The following is a 21,439-nucleotide window of genomic DNA, read 5'->3' as shown; positions in this document are numbered from 1 at the left end:
CCGTACATACACGCCTAGAAAACTCCAAAATCCATACATATTATGCTACTACTATACTGTTTTGGTTGTGGCTCAAGTTCGGTAGAGACGGCGCCCCTCCGTCACAGTCTACAGAGAGGATAATTTCAGTGGAATATGTATGATTTTGGGGTTTTCTTGGCGTGTATCCATTGCTATATTTCATTTCATTTCATATTTATATTTTTTTTACATAATCCATAACAGAAAAGAAAAGGAGCAGGAAGAAGATAAATCTTATTGATATCTGCCCCTATCTATATTGTTTGGGTGAGACCGGATTGGTACAGTATCCTATATTACAATTGAAAACATGTCCCCAAAAGCACGCACAGGAACAAAAGGCACCAGCTACTACGTCACTGACACGCTGCAACACGCTGCAACACACACTGCAACAACACACTAACACGACACAGCCTTACCCTCCGCGTCGATCCACGGCTATCTCCTCATGTCGCGCCGCACGCCCACAATCAACAACACCCGCGTAAAAACTGTCATTGCACTGCCACTACAGCCGCCTCCCGTCCACACTCACAAACAACATCAATATCAATAACAAACACAAACACGCCACAAGCACCGACACCCCCGCCTAATTTGTTGCCAGGTCTATGAAAACTAGCCCAGAAAAAATGCCATTCAACACGCTACTTACAACTCGCTTACAATTCGCGGACCTGGCAACACTGCATCCTGTTTTCCCATTGGCTACGGTTGCTACAACACGCATTTGCACTGCATCTTGGGAGCAACACAGCTTAATGTAGGGGTCACCGATTGCTGTGCTACATCCCCCTCATGTTCTCAACACCCCGTTCGGCTACACCACACACACTAACCTACACCATTCTCCACATGCAACACAGGGCCCTTATTGGCTAGCCCCCTCACATGGCGATCCCCACGCAACAAAACACAGCCAGCCACACACACACACACCCACCCACACACACACACACAACGCCCACGTTCGGAAATATCGCACTGAGCGCACTGTGCAAACCTGGCGTGGTACAACAACAACAACAACACTACACGCACACGCGCGCGCTGCAACAACACACAGCTACGTACAGTGTGTGTGTGTGTGTCTGTGTGCGTGCGTGCGTGCGCGGGGGGGAATTTGGCTCGCCTCGCGATGCAGCGCAAATGCCACTACACTACACAGGGCTCGACAGTGCGACTAGGTACTCGCATTTGCGCCTTACAACATCACCATGCGAGTTGTAACATTCACTTTGTACCACCGGTGCGACTACACAATCCGAACTTTCAAGCTACAACTTGCGCAGTTTACATCCACACGAATGTGTCACTCTCTCGGTTCTGCACCGCTGCTGGAGAAGTATAGCACTGTCGCAGGCAGCGCAACTAATCCCCCCCCCCCCCCCCCACACACCACCGACACGGAGGAGAGAGAAGAGAGCGAGAGAGACAGAGCGCACACACGTGAGTCCTGCACATTATATTGACCCTATATTAATTTGTACAACCTAGCAAAGCATAAGATATGATGGTTTGGAGAATAGGCTGCTCTCTCTTTTTACAAGACATAAGCCATTGCATACAGGTTCTCAACCTTTTTAATTTCAAGGACCCCCATAACTCTGAGAGTAAAACCAAATGGACCCATAACAGTCCCATTTCATTCCATTTGTACAGTATCACAGTTAAACGTTATAAAACAGTCCATTTGGTTCCATTTGTACACTCTCAGAGTTACAGACCTGTAGGGTCCACTTGCTTCCATTTCTACACTCTCAGAGTTACAGACCTATAATGGGTCCATTTGGAACCCCCTCAAGGAACCATGAGGGTCCCTGGAACACACCTTTGACAGCCACTGCTTTAAATCTATACATAACTAATATAGAGCATATTTGATCCATTTATTGTTATGGATAAGAACAACAACACTACACGCGCGCGCGTGCACGCGCTGCAACACAAAACAGCTGCATAAAACGCGTGTCACTGTGGACTTCTGTATCTGTGGACTTCTGTATCGCAACGCGGGGCAACGCAACTCTGGGATGAGCGGGCCGAAGGCCCGCGAAATTCTAGTAGCCTACACTGGGTATCTGCACATTTCTAAAGTGACAATTTAATGACTTAAGACCTTTTTAACACAGAATTGGCCAAATTGTCAAATTATTCCAAAAGGAAGAGGCAAACATTGGGGGAAAAAGCTGATCTACAAGCTCACAACGCCTCGCAGTGAGCTTGTAGTTTGTCTATTATACCTGTCGACTGTCGTGCTAAATGTAATGCCTACAATTCCAAGTGCTTGTCAGGGTGTTGGGGGTCCCAGTTCAAATATGATTACATTAATACAAATAATCAATTAATAATGATTCAAATTTTCAGTCCTATTATATCGATAAAGTAGAAATCATTTAAAAACTTTTTTTAAATAATGGCCCAAAAATATGTACAGTATTTTTCTACTGTCTATTAAACATGAAACAAAGCATGGAAGAAAGCTATGTTGAAAAGGAAACGTATGTATGAAAATGTAATTCAGGTTGGTTAATATCTTTCTCATATATTCAGAGACATGTACAGTCCACTATTATGTGAAATGTGTGTGACAAGACATCACCAGTGGTGTAATGGTAGTTTGTGTAGTTCACCACAAGGGGGCACTGTCAGCCAGAGATATTTCACTAAGCCTTGAATAAACAAATCAAGTGCCCACTTGTTGCTCATGCACACTTGGTTTAATCTCTCATTCAGAGTGACTCATTAATCATTCTCTAGTATTTAATGTTTGTGCAGTGGTGGAAAAAAGCACTCAATTGTAGAACTACTCTGTTACGTGTAAGTAGAAGTCCCGTATTCAAAATGTACTCTACTCGAGTAAAAGTACAAAAGTTTCGGCATCAAAATGTACTCAAGTGATTTTCAAATGACCGAAATGTATATAGGGTTGAAGTGGTCAATGGATGGTTTTCTAATCAAAATTAAAATCTCCAAAGTTTTTTGATTGATTGATTGATTGAAGAATTTATTAACAGTTTGCAGAATTACAGTACATTTCAAGCACAAACTCAATACAAAGGCTGTTAACTGTGAGTGGACGACCCAATTAAGCATTACACTTGTTTCCAATAGGGTCCACCATGTTCAAATCATCAAAACATTTAGAGACGTACAAATAGACACTTCTATAGACAGAACAGGAATTCATCATAAAGGAGGTAAAAAGGGAAAAGAAACATATACAGTGAGGGAAAAAAAAGGGGTGGGCGGTGGGGGGGATTCACGTTCAGCTACGTTAATTTGTTTGTAAGTAACTATTAACTAACGTTTTCAAATTATTGTAGCGGAGTAAAAGTAGAAATTTTGGCTCTGAGATGTAGTGGATTAGAAGTAAAAGTATTTGAAGGTGGAAATACTCAAGTAAAGTACAAATACCTCGAAATTGTACTTAAGTACATGTACTTAGTTACTTTCCAGCACTGTGTTTGTGTGGCGTTGGTCATGCCAGCTTGCACTGGAAGTGGAACACAGTGTTAGACATGTATAGTTTTAATCACTCGTAACTTCATTCTCACACCATCACTCAGTCCTCACTCACTCTCTCCACACGCACGTGCACACGTGACACGCGTGTGTATATACTTTTGGCAACTTCTGAACATTCTTTAAAACCCCAAAACGTGCCGATCTGCAAGTTCACAACACACACACACACGCGTTGAGCTTGTAGATCGGCATTTTTTTTTGTCTGTCAATCAATGTGTCGAGCAAGACACTTATCCTCTCGTAGAATGAGTGCCAAAGTAGGGAATGAATTTACGGAAAAGGTTAAAATACGGAGATAAGAAGTTTCTGGCCATAAATGACACATACCTCAGTGGTTTTCAACGAGTGGTCCGGGGACCACCGGTGGTCCTTGAGCCCAGCTAAATGATGGTAGAGTTGGTAACCAACGGCTGGGTGGCTGTGGCTCAGGAGGTAGAGCAGGTCGTCCAATGATCCCATGGTCGGCAGTTCGAATCCCGGCTCCTCCTTTCCACATGTCGAAGTGTCCTTGGGCAAGACACTGAACCCCACATTGTCTCCAATTAATCGGTCAGTGGTGTGTGAATGTGGGAAGTGAGGACGCTGACATCGACTGTTCGCTGCTTCACCTCCCAATGTATGAATAAATGAACCATTGTAAAGCGCTTTGAGCACTTGGAGAAGCGCTATAAAAATGCAATTCATTAACCAAATGGGCCCTTATAGATCTTTAACTCTTGTGAGCGTAAAATGAAACCAAATAATTTCACGCTCTCAAGAGTAATATTATTGTTAAACATCTGCATTCGTTTAATTTACGTAGTAGTCTACACACTTAGAGAATGTAGAAGAATTGTTATTTTGATCAATTATTATTTGCTCTCATAGTGGACACAATCACATCCAACAAAACAAAAAGTTTGGGGTCTGAGAGGCTAAAATTCCATCAAATGGTGGTCCGTGGCTCAAATTCCCAATAAATAATGGACCTTGATATGAAAAGTGTTGAAAACCACGGACATACCTGACAAAATCGCCGGGATTATTACGTTTATTTTTGGAACACAGTGATGATGCGATGCCAAGATTTGCCTACGGGATTTCCAATACACACACGCACACGCACACGTACACACAGAGCTAATGTAATTGAGTTGTTCCAAGCGGTACACGCACACGCACACGCACACGCACACGCACACGCACACACACACACAGAGCTAAAGTAATTGAGTTGTTCCAAGCGGTACACGCACACGCACACGCACACGCACAAGTACACACAGAGCTAAAGTAATTGAGTTGTTCCAAGCAGTACAGTGGGTGGTTTTATCAGTTAGCAGCAGCGCAGTGTGACAGAGAGGCGTAAGAGCGTTTTCAATTCCATTGTCCAGGACCTGGAGAACAGGGGTCATTTATCACAGTGACATGGCACGCACGCACGCACGCACGCACGCACGGACGCAGTACAAGTTTGTTCTCGTATCCTTGTGGGCAACTCTTCCACAAAAAAACCAATTTATACCCCGACCCTAAACCTCACCTCTTGGCGGGAACCCCTTTTGGTGTTTTATCTCTTCAGGACGGGAACCCAGTTTTCTGGGTTCTTGTTGCTATGTACAGTATATACTGTAGCAACATGACATTTTTGAAATTTTCAAATAAACATTTCTGTTACAAATTATGGTCCATTCTGAAAGGTATTACTATCAAAGTGGGGTGTTTTGGTAAACTAGTGTGGTAAACAAAACCACACACACACACACACACACACACACACACACACACACACACACACACACACACACACACACACACACGCAGATGCGCGCAATGATCAACAATTGTTCTTTGTTTCCAATAATGCATCAAATTCAAATAAGAACAAACATGCCCTTAGCGTTGCAGACACTCAGAGCATATGCACATGCCTATTATGCAGTACACATACATTAAACATGCACACGCCTCTCCACTCAGGGTGTAATTATAACAATTCATCTCTCTGCAAGAAGTACACCTATTTATATTCCATTACTGGCATTCTTCTCACTGTGCGTTCATGTGCTCTCCCTGGGGTGGAAAAAGTACTCACATTTTTTACTTAAGTAACAGTATAAATACTGAAGTAAAAGTCTGGAATTCAACATTTACTTGAGTAAAAGTACAATAGTAGTGGTATCAAAAGCCGAAAGTACTCATAATGCAGAATGTCCCGTTTAACAAGATTTCATTATGTATGAAATGTATACAAATCTTTGGAAAATAGCCGATCTACAAGCTCACAATGCGTCACATCACTATTTTCTGTAATAGTAATCAAAATCTACGTAACGAAACTTGTCATATAATTGTAGTGGAGTAAACGTATAATATTTGCCTCTGAGATGTAGCCTAGTGGAATAGAAGTAAAAGTACAGGGACTTGGAAATACAGTACTCCAGTAAAGATACCAAAAAGATTACAGTACTATATTAGTACTATATATTAAACTACGTAGTACTTGAGTAATGTATGTGACTGTGCATACATGTAGCCAACACCATTAGCATGCGCTGCACCTCTCTCTCTCTCTCTCTCTCTCTCTCTCTCTCTCTATCTCACACACACACACACACACACACACACACACACACACACACACACACACACAGGCGTCTGCGTGTTGATTTCACAAATGCATGAATAAAACATCCACAGTCCGTATAACGGATAATGTCCGTAGATATATACTGTTATTCACGCTCCCATGCCGCACTGCCCCTGCCAGGCTACACTGCCCCTGCCAGGCTACACTGCCCCTGCCAGGCTACACTGCCCCTGCCAGGCTACACTGCCCCTGCCAGGCTACACTGCCCCTGCCAGGCTACACTGCCCCTACCAGGCTACACTGCCCCTGCCAGGCTGCACTGCCCCTGCCAGGCTACACTGCCCCTGCCAGGCTACACTGCCCCTGCCAGGCTACACTGCCCCTGCCAGGCTACACTGCCCCTGCCAGGCTACACTGCCCCTGCCAGGCTGCACTGCCCCTGCCAGGCTGCACTGCCCCTGCCAGGCTACACTGCCCCTGCCAGGCTGCACTGCCCCTGCCTTGCACAGTCAAATTCCCAGTGTTCATTTCAATCTGAGATTGTACAAATGTGTTGTACTCTCCCAGGAGTTACAGTAAGTGTTTCAGCGAGCGGTCTTTCTCTCCCTGTAGCAGCCCACCCCACCTCTACCCCTGTAGCAGCCCACCCCACCTCTACCCCTGTAGCAGCCCACCCCACCTCTAGCCCACCTCTAGCCCACCCCACCCCACCTCTACGTGTGCATTTAATTTAGGGCTACTCAACTTAAGATGGCTCAAGGGCCACTCAGCAAAATTCCAAAAGTCCTAAAAATGCAAGCTAAAAATGTCAGTATTATTTTGAAACGTTTACACATTTATTTTGTAACAGACCACACGACTAGTCTAAAAATCAAGGAATCACAGGCCCATGGGCCGCGGGTTGAGTAGCACAGGACTGTTTCAGTAAGCTGCATGTGTTTCTCTCTCCCCTGTAGCGGCCCACCCCGCCTCTAGGCCCCACCCCCACCCCGCCTCTAGGCCCCGCCCCGGAGGAGGAGTCAGAGAGGAGCTGTGGCCCTCTGGGATTCTGGGAGGCGCTCACGCCCTGCAATGGCTGCCACAACCTCGGCTTCTCCAGCCCGTCCCAGGTACACACACACACACACACACACACACACACACACACACACACACACACACACACCAAAACTAGAAGGTCCCGAGTTTGATTCTGAGTTTGAGGGACGCTGGGGCCGTGTTCTCTCCTCCGCATCATGTTCTCTCCATGTCCCCTATAGGTAACCTCACAAAAACATGCTTACTGCATGTTTTTGGTCTCTATATTGCTTCCTCTTGGCCAGCCGGGGTCCCTGATGGAGGGGAAAGGAACCGGTTGGAATAATGTGTTCCTTCCACGCGCTACGTCCAACCAGGGAAACTCCCCCCTGTCAGGTGAAAAGAAGCGGCTTTCTTACTCCTCATGCATTGAAGGAAGCATGAGCTCAGTTCGGGGCTCTCCCCAGGTTGGCAGAGGGAGAGTACTAGCGTCCAGGATTTAGGCCTACAGCTTAGGCATTGGCACCAGGCGAAGAAAAAAAAACGGGTTACAAAAACATTGTGGGATAGAAATGTATATATTAAAAAAATAGTTATTAAAGAGTTTGATGTATATTTAGCACCAAGTTACCCAAATTGTGTCGTTAGCAGTGATGGTCGTCGAAGGAAGAAAGGAGAAGACCAGCAGGTTGTCGTCACATTCTGATCAGCTTTATTGAACAGAATAACTCAGTACAAGGCTTTCCACGGGCGGAAGGCCCCGTGAAATACATGGAGTCACAGCATAGCTAATCAGTGTGGACTCTGCTAGTTTCACAGCGTCCGCAGTACTTACTAACTTCTAAGTCCCGCCTCCCTAGAAACTCCCAGGATCTTCCGGTGGAGGGGAGGGACATACACATGGCATGCAGCTCATGTGTCACTCTATAAGTTTTATACCAAATAAGACTAATTCAATATCTATACTATATATGAAGTATGCCGAACACATGTAATGAAATTGTTCAAACTATATTGTTAACCAGTCTAAATGACTAAGCACAAATACACAGTGTAGATTCATGTCAATTCTGGAGCAGAGAAGAAGCAGAGAGCTTGGAGCTCCCTGCACACATACACAGCTGTTGGTTAGCAGTTTGAGATGTTACCAAGATTAAAAGCAGCACCCAGACCCCTGGGGTGCCTGGCCGCATTCTTAACAAAAGGCTTTGTTTTTACGGACTGGCTGTAAATAGCTCTAAAGCAGTTGGCACACACACAGAGTATTGCATGTCTCGACTTAGTTCTGTGTCCTGTGCACACTGACACTGTGTGTCAACTGTCTATTAAAATATCAACTGATTGATATATACGTGTCCATGTCTATAAAATATCCATCACATCCTCCCTCAACAGGCTCTTACGCCTGTTGCAATACCATAACAGCATCATAAGTCATAACCTGCCTAATTAATTTTTCCAAAAATAAATTGCCAAATTCAAAATTAATCATTTAACCATAGTACAACGTGATAGACCTCCCTTGACACAGAAGCCTCTTGTTAACTACCTAAATTGTATCAAATTAGAACCGAACAAGCATAGGGCTTGTTCTGTTGTATCTCTTTGTATGACAGACCTGAAACTGAACCATATTTAAAACAGAAATTAAACTCCTTATTTAACTGAAATCCTATTTAGACTACATCAAATTCCTATATTGATTAAATTCAAATACCTGTACTTTAACTGAAATCCTATTTTAGACTAAATCAAATTCCTATATTGGTTACATCCTGTAATTGAAAAGTTAACACTCATAGCATGACAAAATGGTTAATCATAAAAACAAACATCCCTTTAACAGTACTATTTCAGTACCTTGTTATATCTACTTTGACCTATGTCAGCACAGAATACAACATACAAACATTAGAACAACATTTTCCAACATTAATCACATTCAGATGAACCACGATTTTTTTCTTTCCATGACGCAAATTGTTCAGACGTTCAACGCGCCGTAGGAAACGGTTCCCACAATTATTTTTTCGCCTATAGAATAAAAACGCTTGGAACCTCCTTCTTGATTCTCAGAGCTCGCACATAGCTCTCAGATCTGTAGGTTTGAAGCAGACCGTTGTCACCATATGCTTGTTGTCACAGCACACACGTGGACCACAGCTTAACTGCAGTCAGCAGTAGAACTCAGTAGAACTCACTTTGAGCATCACAAGGCTCTTAGTGGACAGCTTATTGCTTAGTCATGTCAATCATGACAGCAAAGGCATTGAAACGCTCCTGTAGCAGGAACGCTCCTCTTCTTCATTGTATACGAACATTGGAATGGTCTCCCTTGGACCTCTCCTCCCTCCTAGTGCAGAAGGAGAACCAGTTTGCACCGGCCCGTGGGCCGTAGCCTCCCTTGGACCTCTCCTGTAGCGAACACAGGTCTGTGAAAGTCACCTGCTGTTGATTTCCGACGGTAGAAGCTGAGTTAGGAGCTCCTCTGTTGCTGTTGTCGTAGTGTTGTGTAGACAGCTGCCGCAGACACACCCCCCTGGACTCTCTGCCCTCGGGATGACCTCCTGTTGGCGCTGTTGGTCTCCCCGTGATCCTTTTGGTGCAGTCAGATGTCACTTTCGACACCTTCAGGAATCCATGGATGGACTCCTCTCCTTCCGCACCTATTAAAGGAAGAAATACAGGCTCCCACTACAAATATCCCCAATCATTTCTTAGGATATTGATGACACTACAAGCTACTGGTCACTAAGATGACCTCTCTGGCATTAATCTCATTCTTTTGCTAATCTCCCTAGTTCTGGCATGGCAAAGGAATGTAATAACCATGGTGTTGAGAGATTACAATGAGACTATTAAATGAGAGCCATAAATCGTGTCACTGAACTATCTAAATTCACTGATGTCAAGTCACCAAACGTATTGATGATAGGGCAGGACAGGTGATTAAGCTGAGGGGTACATTGCTTGTTTTAACCCTAAAAGGTTCAACCGTGGGTGATCATCCCTCGGCTGAAACCTCCACTCCTAGAGATATGGGTCAACTCCCCCTCCGTCATGCTACCAGCTAGTCGTGCTCAGAACACAGGGTTACGAATTCCTGTGATCACCGTTATGTAGTAAGGCTGTCAGCCGTCGCCTTCATCACCCGACACACAAACAGGCACTATTAACTAAAGCCAATACTTCAAATTCACACCATAATACCCTCCCTTGAAACTGTAGTCCTTACGATCTACTCTTGACATCAGACTCCAAAAGCAGACATCACTTTGTGTACATGTCATTGCATGTCATTGGTCAATCAGTCATTCTTCACTCCTGTTCTTCAAACACTGTCCCATCTGTTTCTCTAAATAGCACCCCCAATAAATAGCTGCCTGCAGGACAGCTCAGTGGGTCTTTTAAAACAGACAGTGATAGGAGATAAGGAAGGGACAGGATGTCCACACCTGGCCCTAAAGCTCTCTATCTTAAGACTATTTTAGGGTGAGAAGGGATTTTAGCTCTCTCCCCCTCTTTCCCTAAAAGCACATTCCGTCAGAGCATGCTAAAATTGTCATTGCAATTCCTCACACGTAGCTCTGTATGTATTTACTCATTTAACTATCACTTTTAGAATGGCTCCTACTAGCAATATTTCACCGGACATAGCTAGAACCTTCTTGAATTAAGTAAGTCTAGTATGAAGTACATTCAATCATTAATTCACTCACACATACATTATTCTCAATCAATTCTCGATTTCATTCACACTACAAACACTCTCAGGCTTGTGTGACCTTTTCATTGAAACCCCTGGCTGGTGTCTACCCCAAACTCAAGCTTCATACGGCCTGGCAAACATTGCTGCTTCTCATGACACCTGAGGTGTACCAAACCATAAATCCACCACCAAAATAAAAAAGATCAACCGTAGACAAGTCTACCATTGCTATGCCTTTTTTCAATGAAAAGTTCCCTGGCCTGTAAACTCTGTGACACAATCTCACACACCCACACACACACACACACACACACATGCATGGGAATAGTTACCCCATCACCCACACACTCATTTGCATACAACCAACCCCATACTGAGTTCACCCTAAGCAACTGTTTTTGTCCCAGAATCAAATTACTCACGCAGAACTATATATAAATTTCACTAATGAGAACTGTATTTTTAACAATCCCTAATTAACCTATACCTAACTTTTACCTAAATGTAACCATTTCCAATTTGAGATGCATTTGTCATTTATCTTCTAAATTTTATTCGGACCCCCAAATTGAACCCACATTCTTTAAACCTTAATTGTCCCCAATCTCTGAGTTTTTGAGCACAAGACAACATAATAGACTGAGCTGTTGTCTCCGTCAAAATTTAAATGAACCTCCCTACTGTAATATCTATATTATTCATTTAAGAAAAAAGTCAATCCACCTTTAAACAGTCACTGATCAAAAATGAGGTAACACCCTATTATAGCTACTATGTTCACCAGGACCTAACCCCACACCATATTCCTACAGTGAAGTTAATAGACTCGCTATCGTGGTTACTATATGCCCAATGGTTACTCTTAGCTCCACATTTTAACACAGAAAATGTCCATCAATGCACTTTAAATAATTTCCCAAATATAATTTCACTCTTATATATTTGTACACTCTAACGTACATGAATAGCCATATTATAGTTCCCTTATCTAATTTAGTTCATGCATCCAGTTTGTTCATGCATCCAGTTTATTTGTTAACCTCCTATTAATTTCGTTTATTTATCTAGTTTGTTCATAAATGTATTAACCTATTACTCCCCCCTTGAGCCATGACCCACATGGCTCATGACAAAAATCTGATCATCACAGAAAACAGTGCTACGCTATCCATAACATCACTCTCAGTACAGCCATTCAGTCAGTAGAACAAACCAACCGACACACGCATCCATCACGCACCCACGCACAGGCACAGGCACGCACTACACACATCGAGTACAGTCATACATACTCATCACGCACTCATCAGACGCACCCACGCAAGGCACAGGCACGCACGCACCATAAACAACCATCCACAAGTACACACGTACAGTACAGTCACACCATCGCACGCATATCACAGACGTACCACGCACTCAAGGCACATGCACGCACGCATGCACAACAAAACCATAGGCTTTGTCAAGCCAAAGATAAACCGTCACTCAAAGTCCCCAAAGAAAATAAAACAGCGCCGAAAGAGCGCACACCCACACGCACACGCGCACGCACGCAGCGGGCGTAAGGGAACAACTTTAACAAGAGCTGCCGACAGAAAACCAGCCCAAGTTTAGAAACAACGCTTCTAGTTCAAGCATTCCACATCCCCACATCCCCTGTAACTGGGAAAGTGAAAAATAAAAAGCCTAAACAGTCCGCATCACATACCGGAAGTGTGAAGAGAGTCTAAAAAGAAACAAGACACCCCCCCACCGACCGGGAACAAAGAGAGCACGGCCGCTCTACAGCCCCAGACAGGCACGCAGAATAACCGCAAAGGCCTCCTGGGTAAAAACATGGCCGCGACCAAACAATAACAACAAGATCTCAACAAGTCGTCGTGAACCCTGCTACAGATGACAAACATATCGAAAACGAATCAGCACGTCCCCCACAACACAGACATCACAGGGAACGTAACCACAACGCAAACGAAAAACAATATTTAAAGTTTAAACACTTCAGAAAGGTGCACTTCATGAAGGTGCAAATACGGTCCCATAACGAACCACAGACAAAAATAAGAGATCTCACCCTATCTAAACATCAACGCACAACGTGTCCTCCCACAAAACCACCGCACACGGAGAAAACAGCACAGGCACAAAGGAACCACAATTAATCTAATAAAAATAATCCCCATACGCCCGCACATTTCCCAGCAATGTAAGAAAAAACACGCACACGTCGAAGTGCGCGCACATATGCATCGTATATATATATACGTCACAAAATCTCAGTTTTGCAATACGCTCGCCGGCTCGTCCTACTGGGCCTTGCGTAATCCAGACAACCTCAGAAGAACAATACTAATAAATATTAATATTAATCATCCAAAATTTCAGATTCCTATTCCATACACCCAGCAGCGTAGGGCCCAGTTATCCTACTAAACACCTTCGGCTTGCCCTCAGGAACGCACAAAACCGTCCAAATATTGTGCACTTCCATTTAAAATGAGAGCAGCCACGCAAACAGCAAGTGGACATGAAAGACAATCGCACACCAGGCGCGCCTCCCGGTCTCCCCGAAAAACGCGTCCAGTTTGCAACTGCCTTAACCTATAAGGGATATCAGAATCCACGCTTCTAATCGAAGCAGAAGGCAATAATTACATAGATTTAAAAAACCTACATCCTCTGCACATTGGCCAGGAATGCTTCATGACAGCCATCACTTGACGACGGACTATCAAGAAGTAGGAAAGTACTTAATTGTCGTAAAAAATGAATTTCAAAGGGATAAAGACAAGTTTATGACTAGCTCGCCTGGCGTTTACAGAAAAAATAAAACAATGGTGAATGAAAACACGCGTTGCCACTGAGCAGACGACCCCCCTCTTCACCCCAACTCACCTCGATCACCCCATCACCGCCACGACACAGAGCCACAAAAGTGACCCCCAGCAGGTCGCAGGTCCGTTCAGCGTGGCATAGAAACTATACACCATCATTCCTCCAGTCCGTTGGGCTCCATTTATGATGTATATTTAGCACCAAGTTACCCAAATTGTGTCGTTAGCAGTGATGGTCGTCGAAGGAAGAAAGGAGAAGACCAGCAGGTTGTCGTCACATTCTGATCAGCTTTATTGAACAGAATAACTCAGTACAAGGCTTTCCACGGGCGGAAGGCCCCGTGAAATACATGGAGTCACAGCATAGCTAATCAGTGTGGACTCTGCTAGTTTCACAGCGTCCGCAGTACTTACTAACTTCTAAGTCCCGCCTCCCTAGAAACTCCCAGGATCTTCCGGTGGAGGGGAGGGACATACACATGGCATGCAGCTCATGTGTCACTCTATAAGTTTTATACCAAATAAGACTAATTCAATATCTATACTATATATGAAGTATGCCGAACACATGTAATGAAATTGTTCAAACTATATTGTTAACCAGTCTAAATGACTAAGCACAAATACACAGTGTAGATTCATGTCAATTCTGGAGCAGAGAAGAAGCAGAGAGCTTGGAGCTCCCTGCACACATACACAGCTGTTGGTTAGCAGTTTGAGATGTTACCAAGATTAGAAGCAGCACCCAGACCCCTGGGGTGCCTGGCCGCATTCTTAACAAAAGGCTTTGTTTTTACGGACTGGCTGTAAATAGCTCTAAAGCAGTTGGCACACACACAGAGTATTGCATGTCTCGACTTAGTTCTGTGTCCTGTGCACACTGACACTGTGTGTCAACTGTCTATTAAAATATCAACTGATTGATATATACGTGTCCATGTCTATAAAATATCCATCAAGTTCAAATGAAACGGTTAGACAATGTGAGAATATATTTACACTGTGCAACATACGATTTGTAAACCTCCAGTAAAAGTGGTACTGGTACTGCTGCCCAGTAATCATCATCAATCATGCGCGCCATTTATAGATTGGTCATGGAAAGGACTACTGTATGTACACAAAAGCCACACGCGCACACACGGAGCACGGAGTACGTACAGTATACACACACACACACACACACACACACACACACACACACACACACACACACACACACACACACACACACACACACACACACACACACGGAGTGGTGAAATGAGAGGTTAGTGTATGCAGCCATTGTTCTTCTGAGTAGTAACTACTTTCTGCGGTTACCGTGGGAACAGAAGGAGTGAGATTCGAGATTGAGCGGTGCGTGCGTGGCAGTATTTCCTTCCACGTCCCCCTCCTCCTTCGCCCCGTGACACTTCATGTTGCGTTCGGAACGACATAGCCGTAGGAGTTCAAACTTTTAGCTCTTTTTTTGGGACATTATTTTGTGAAGAAAACTTTTTTTTAAGGCATAGTATGTATTAACTTTGCCCTGTGTTTACATAAGAAAGCAATAATGATTCTAAAGTTCTCAGTCACCACGACTGATTTCAGTCATTTGGATTTCATAGAACTCAGCATGTCTTCCATGAAAGCATGTCGCGCGCAACGTGTTGCGAGCTTGTAGATCGGATATATTGTTGGATGTTGTTGGCTACTGCATTTCCCGTCAGTTGTTTAATGTTTGTTTGGTTGGTCACGCCCCCATATATGGTCATGCCTCGTGACATCACGTGATGTCATCAATATTAAGCCCATATATGGAGATCCCTGATCTCATCAATATTGGCCAGCAACTGCAACTCTACGGTCTGGAGCAGTCAGAACTCCCACACAACATCAGGTGGGAACTGGCAGCCATGACTACCAACTGCAAGACACTTGGTCCCTAACTGACATTTGGAGCCCTATTTTCTGTGTCTTAACTCTTTTTTTATTTTATTCTTTTATAACTGTTTTTTTTTTTTTTTATATAAGATTTTCAATTTTGGTAGACAAACAACCCCACATATACCCCACCCTCCCCGGTTCCATCACAAAATAAGACAACAACAACAAAAGCAACAATAATAAAACCATAAACCACAATAATAATAATTTAAAAAAACGGGTAAAGGATATAAATGAATAAAATAAGAAATAATAAAATAAATACAATAAAAATTGCCTTTTACTAGATTAAGGGGCTACACAGTAAACCAACCAGACTCTAACCAGACAGTAGTACAATAAGGAAAATAGGTTACCACACATCCAATTATCAGTATAAAACATGACAAGCAAAAATGAAGGGAAACAGAAAAATGACATGTAGGAAAACACTTATAACAGCTACGATACAGCATCAAAAGATAGTGAAAGGGTGAATTCAATGAAAGGGGACCAAGCCTTTACACATTTCTGGCGAGATTTGTACCTGTTGTATCTGAGCTTCTCCAATGGTACTGTATAAAGGATAGAACATCCTTGACCCAACTTGTGAATGTTAACTCTTTTTTTTGCCTGGGAATTCTTCAAAAATAAAGGCGCTAGAGTGCCAGCAGTCAGAAGATATGGCATATTTTACTCTGAAAAGCCCCGCCTTCCGTTCCCCCCCAAAAACCGGGAGGCGTAATCTTCCGTTCTTACCCCACGCTGGTCACGCTAAAGTCTCTCTAGAAGCGTTCATATTCCAAACGAGAGGCATTCTTTTGGAGCCGTAATCAAGGAAGTGAGCGGTAGGGGGGGGGGGGGTCCTATAGCAATCGTTTAAAAATGAAAACTCTGAACAGGACCATGGACAACATGGACCACATGTGCAGAGTGCCGCACTATGAACTTGTAGATCTGCTATTTTGGAAAAATCGTGAAAATGTGTGCAAATCTTTGAATATATATTATTTCACAGCAAACGTTTTTAGCTCTTATTATTTCATATAGCTAACGTTTTTTAGCTCATATCTTTGCTTCTGGGTGGGGGGGTCCCTGGAACAACATATTTTCAGATGGGGATCGGCGGCCAAATCTATATCATTTTGGGGCTCCTTGACATGAAAAAGTTTGAGCACCACTGAATTATAGAAACAGAGAGAGAGAGAGAGAGAGAACTCTCCATCATGGTGATCTCCTGCACATGGCTTGTCTCTCTCCTCTGCTTCCACTGTCATCCTTCATCCCGTTCAACGGCGGAATAGAGCTTTCCTTTCTCCTTTTATAGCTGCCAACAGCTGTAGACCCCCTCCTGTGTGTGTGTGTGTGTGTGTGTGCGTGCGCGCGCGCGTGTCGAGCTTGTGCCAGCGATGGCTGACATTTACAACACAACACTCTTGTCTATCGTGTGTGTCGCTGGCTTTAGACCTAGCTGGCATGACGCCTAGCATTAGCAGATTGCACCTGGATATTTGTGTGTGTGTGTGTGTGTGTGTGTGTGTGTGTGTGTGTGTGTGTGTGTGTGTGTGTGTGTGTGTGTGTGTGTGTGTGTGTGTGTGTGTGTGTGTGTGTGTGTGTGTGTGTGTGTGTGTGTGTGTGTGTGTGTGTGTGTGTGTGTGTGTGTGTGTGTGTGTGTGTGTGTGTGTGTGTGTGTGTGTGTGTTAGAGAAGAGTGATGGGGGAAAGAAATTAGGAGTCTTTATGCTGTAGCATGTTATTATGAAATTAGCGCAGTGCTAATTTGGCGCCGTAATTATGAGCAAAGTCATTCAACTCCAACTAAGGAGCTACTATCCACATTACCTCACTGCTGCTACACTGTCGTGAGTGTTTAAATTTAAACCCAGGGAGGTTTTAAATGTGTATTCCCATGTTTTCTGCACTTCTTCTAATGGGCTCTCGTAACATTCCGCCTTTTATTTTCTCCAACATTCATACTTTTTTTTTATTTTTCCCACCTGACTATCCTCTCTCTCAATTTCAATTCAATTCAAAGGAGCTTTATTGGCATGAGAAGATGGCAAGATAAAACGACAAAATAAACGTGAAGAAAAGGCGGCGATCCGAGCACTCAAAAAGGTGTAAACATGAGTAGAGGGTCCTGCCCTGATGAAGACTCCTTTGCGAGTCGAAACATGTTGGCTTTTTAAACTTTTTCTAATAAAGTACCTTGATTTTATTATTTTATATCCACCCTCTCCTCATTTTTACACCTTTTTGAGTGCTCGGATCGCCGCCTTTTTTCAGTATTCCAGTCCCACTGATCTTTGAAGCACCTGTCTACTTTTAAACCTTTCTTGCACCTCCATCGAGCACCTGGTTGATTCTCTTTTTCAATAAAATAAACGTGTAAACAGAGCTGTGTTACATTAACAGTTTGAGTAATACTATCTTGTGATAGTATTATCTCTCTCTCTCTCTCTGTCTCTCTCTCTCTCTCCCTCTCTTTCTCTCTCTCTCTCTCTCTCTCTCTCTCTCTCTCTCTTCATCTTCATCTTTTCCAATTTACTTTTTATTTCTGTCTCCCTTCCTGTTTCCTTTTTTTAAACGTATCTTTTCTGTGTTGATTCTGTGCATACTGTAGTTCATTCTCTCAGACATCCATCCATCCTTCGACATTTACATGATAGACACGCATCTTCCAAGTGCTTGTAGATCGGTTGGATCCACATTAAGATATATTTAGTGTGGAGCGAAAAAGGACGGGGGCCTAATGGAGAGCCCTGAGGAAATTGTTAAGTAAGTACAGTATGTAGGCCAGGACGGGTTAAGAGAGGGATTAAGTATAGTTATAAGATTATGTTCAGATACTGGGATGTGTGCGCCAGGCGCATTAATTACCACAGTGACTTTCTGTGGTTTGTCCTGTTGCCTGACGCTCGACAGTATCGCTCAGTGGTTCTCAACCTGTGGGTCGGGACCCCCAGGCGGTTCCCCACATGACAATTGAAGGACTTTTAGACTATAGAGCCATGCGATCCATTCTCATATAAATAAACTTCGTCTTTTGGACAATACTTCGTCCTGGGCGTCGGGCGTTACTAATAGAAAGGACAAAGAACTTCGTCCTGGGCGATGGGAGTGTTAATGGGGCGTCAGGGGGTAGAGTTGCCAGAACAGCCAGATGGGAAACGTGAAGTACCCAGTTGACCTCGCCAGAAACGTTTACATGTGGGGAGCGATGCGAGACAAAGTCACAAATGACATCCAAACTTTGGATGGATGACGATCAACAAGGACAGCGCTCGTAGTTTCCGAGTTATGGAGCTTTGAAAATCCTACTTTGAACCGAGGTACAGGAGTTGTAAAGATCCCATAGCTGGTGGTGACGGAGGCATTGCATAGCAACCGGATCAATGTTAAATGCTGCTTCATATATGGAGTTTACGGGGGGTGTACGAATACGTACCTGGCTGATAACGTCCCATAGCTGGGGGGTACGGATATATAAATTATGTCAGCCGCAGTCAATGTGTTAAAGACGTACTTCCCCCTTCAGGGGTGTTTGTGGTTAGAATTGGAACGACAAAATGAAACAAACAAACTATGGCAGAACTTTCTGGGAAGTTTCCAGTGATGGAAGGTTTTTGGGTTACACTCCATGAGACGAACAGAGCCAAGAGAGACCTGGCCCAGCGGTGGTGACACCGTTGGATTTGATTCCAGTCTGTCTTTGATCTATCAAGTCAGAACACATGTTTCTGTTTCTGCGCATCTAATGAGATAAGTTAGTTAGTTGTCCGTGCGTGCATGGGTGCGTGTGTGTGAGAGGGTGGACAAGAATCCTCTTCAAACCACAATGTGCACATTGCACGCATGCACGCACGCACGTAGGCACGCATGCACGCGCAAGCACACACTCAATAATTCAGTTTAGATAAAATTGTTTGATTCAATGAATATTAAGTAATTTATATACACACACACACAGACACAGCAGGATTACTGAACTTTCCCGCTGTCGAAGTTAATAAGAAGCAACAATCAGAGACAGACAGAGAGAGAGGTAGACCGAGAGAGACAGAGACAGAGCGAGAGAGAGGTAGAAAGAGAGAGAGAGAGAGATAGAGAGGTAGAAAGAGAGAGAGAGAGAGAGAGAGAGAGAGAGAGATAGTGAAGCCAAGGAGACTAAAATAAGCTTCAGATAGTGAGTGGCTGGTACGGTTGCTAGGCAACGCAGAACTTCATAATCTCTGAAGCGTGGGATCCTCACCCACTGTTCCCATTGACAAATCACTGCCACCATCAGGTGCGCGCACACACACACACACACACACACACACACACACACACACACACACACACACACCCGTGTTTCCAACTGTTTCCTTGACTTCTTTGCCATATTTCATCTCCCCTCTCTCTCTCTCTCTCTCTCTCTCTCTCTCTGTGTCTCTCTGTGTCCCTGGAACAACAATATATTGAGATGGGGCTCCACGGCCAAATACATATCATCCTGGGGGTCCTTAATATAAAATAGTTTGAGAACCATTGATATAGAAACATAGGGTTTTTCTGAGAACTGTCAGAATTTAGAAGACATTTGTAGAATAAGGTCCTCACGCACTCTCACACTCACAAAAACTTGCATGCACACATTTACAAAAACGTGAACACACACACTGAAGCATGCACATAAGCACAAATGCGGTACACTGTCTTCCAAGTAGCCTACGGTAAAAGAAAAAATGGAGTGGAACATGGGCCGTCCTTGAGTACATGGATTTGTTTGTGGTGTGTTTGCGTGTGCGTGTGTGTGTGTGTGTGTGTGTGTGTGTGTGTGTGTGTGTGTGTGTGTGTGTGTGTGTGTGTGTGTGTGTGTGTGCGTGTGTGTGTGTCCTTGAGGTAAACAGGAAGAGGAGAGATAAGGGCTCTGACTCTGATAGATGAAGGCCACAGGAAGAGATTGTGTCTGCTGTGGTTCAATAACAACTCCCTAAACTAAACGCAAGCCCCCAGTGAGTCTCTCCAACGTTGAAGCCCTACTGGTCAGACAGGGGACTGCAGGCGGACCCGTGGAGTTATGACGAGGAACCTCCGTGCAGCTGGGCTTTGACATTGAGTGCTCGTTTGCGAGTAGAGCGTTCTTTCGGGTGCTTCAAAACGCCACTGAGCAACTTCCAGTGAAATGAATAGCAGGGGGGGGGGCGGGGCTGTCGCTCCGGTTCGGCCTCTACCCTTTTATTACTCTATGGCTAAATGTCCAGCCCAGATGTGCCCTTGAGCAACACCGCAACCCTTGACCCTGCGGCTGTGAACACACTGTTAAAGGGGTGGTTCACCCACTGGTCCGGGGACCACCAGTGGTCCTTGAGGGGGTTCCAGGTGGTCCCCAGCTAAATTATGCAGAGTTGGTAACCAAATGGACCCTTATATACCTTTAACCCTTATATATCTTTAACTCTTGAGAGTGTAAAATGAAACAAAATGGACGTTTCATTTTACGCTCTGCATAACATCTGCATTACTTAATGTACAAGAAGTCTACTGCACCAATAGAGAATGTACTGTAGAAGAATTGTCATTTTTTTTGCCTGTTATCTCCTATACCTACAGCATGGAATTGTGGACAAAATCTATCTATTTTTGGGTCTGAGAGGCTAATCTCATCAACTGGTGGTCCGTGGCTCAAATGCAAAATAAATAATGGGACTTGATATGAAAATGGTTGAAAACCACTCGCTTATTGTCTCCACCAGGGACGTCGTTTCCCTATGCATATGTTTGTTTGGAGATCATTTATCTTGTTGTAATTTGCTAAATTATTTATATGTCCGCTCTATGTGAAACAGAGTATACATGTATATGG

The 21,439-nt window shown here is 43.9% G+C and overlaps 1 protein-coding gene across 4 annotated transcripts in view; it reads left to right on the top strand.

Annotated features, from left to right (window-relative positions):
* The window catches only part of anks1b (ankyrin repeat and sterile alpha motif domain containing 1B), a 296,270-nt gene that overhangs the window by 127,727 nt on the left and 147,104 nt on the right, over positions 1–21,439 (top strand). For all 4 annotated transcript variants that reach the window (XM_079494548.1, XM_079494547.1, XM_079494546.1 and 1 more), the window contains exon 10: positions 7,078–7,230. In XM_079494548.1, coding sequence (XP_079350674.1) covers positions 7,078–7,230 — 153 coding nt within the window. The remainder of the gene's footprint in view (positions 1–7,077; positions 7,231–21,439) is intronic.

This window comes from Electrona antarctica (assembly GCF_951216825.1).
Source record: "Electrona antarctica genome assembly, chromosome: 23".
Classification (NCBI taxonomy): domain Eukaryota; kingdom Metazoa; phylum Chordata; class Actinopteri; order Myctophiformes; family Myctophidae; genus Electrona; species Electrona antarctica.
Note: the sequence above shows the minus strand (reverse complement) of the source record. Positions and strands in the feature narration are given on the sequence as shown.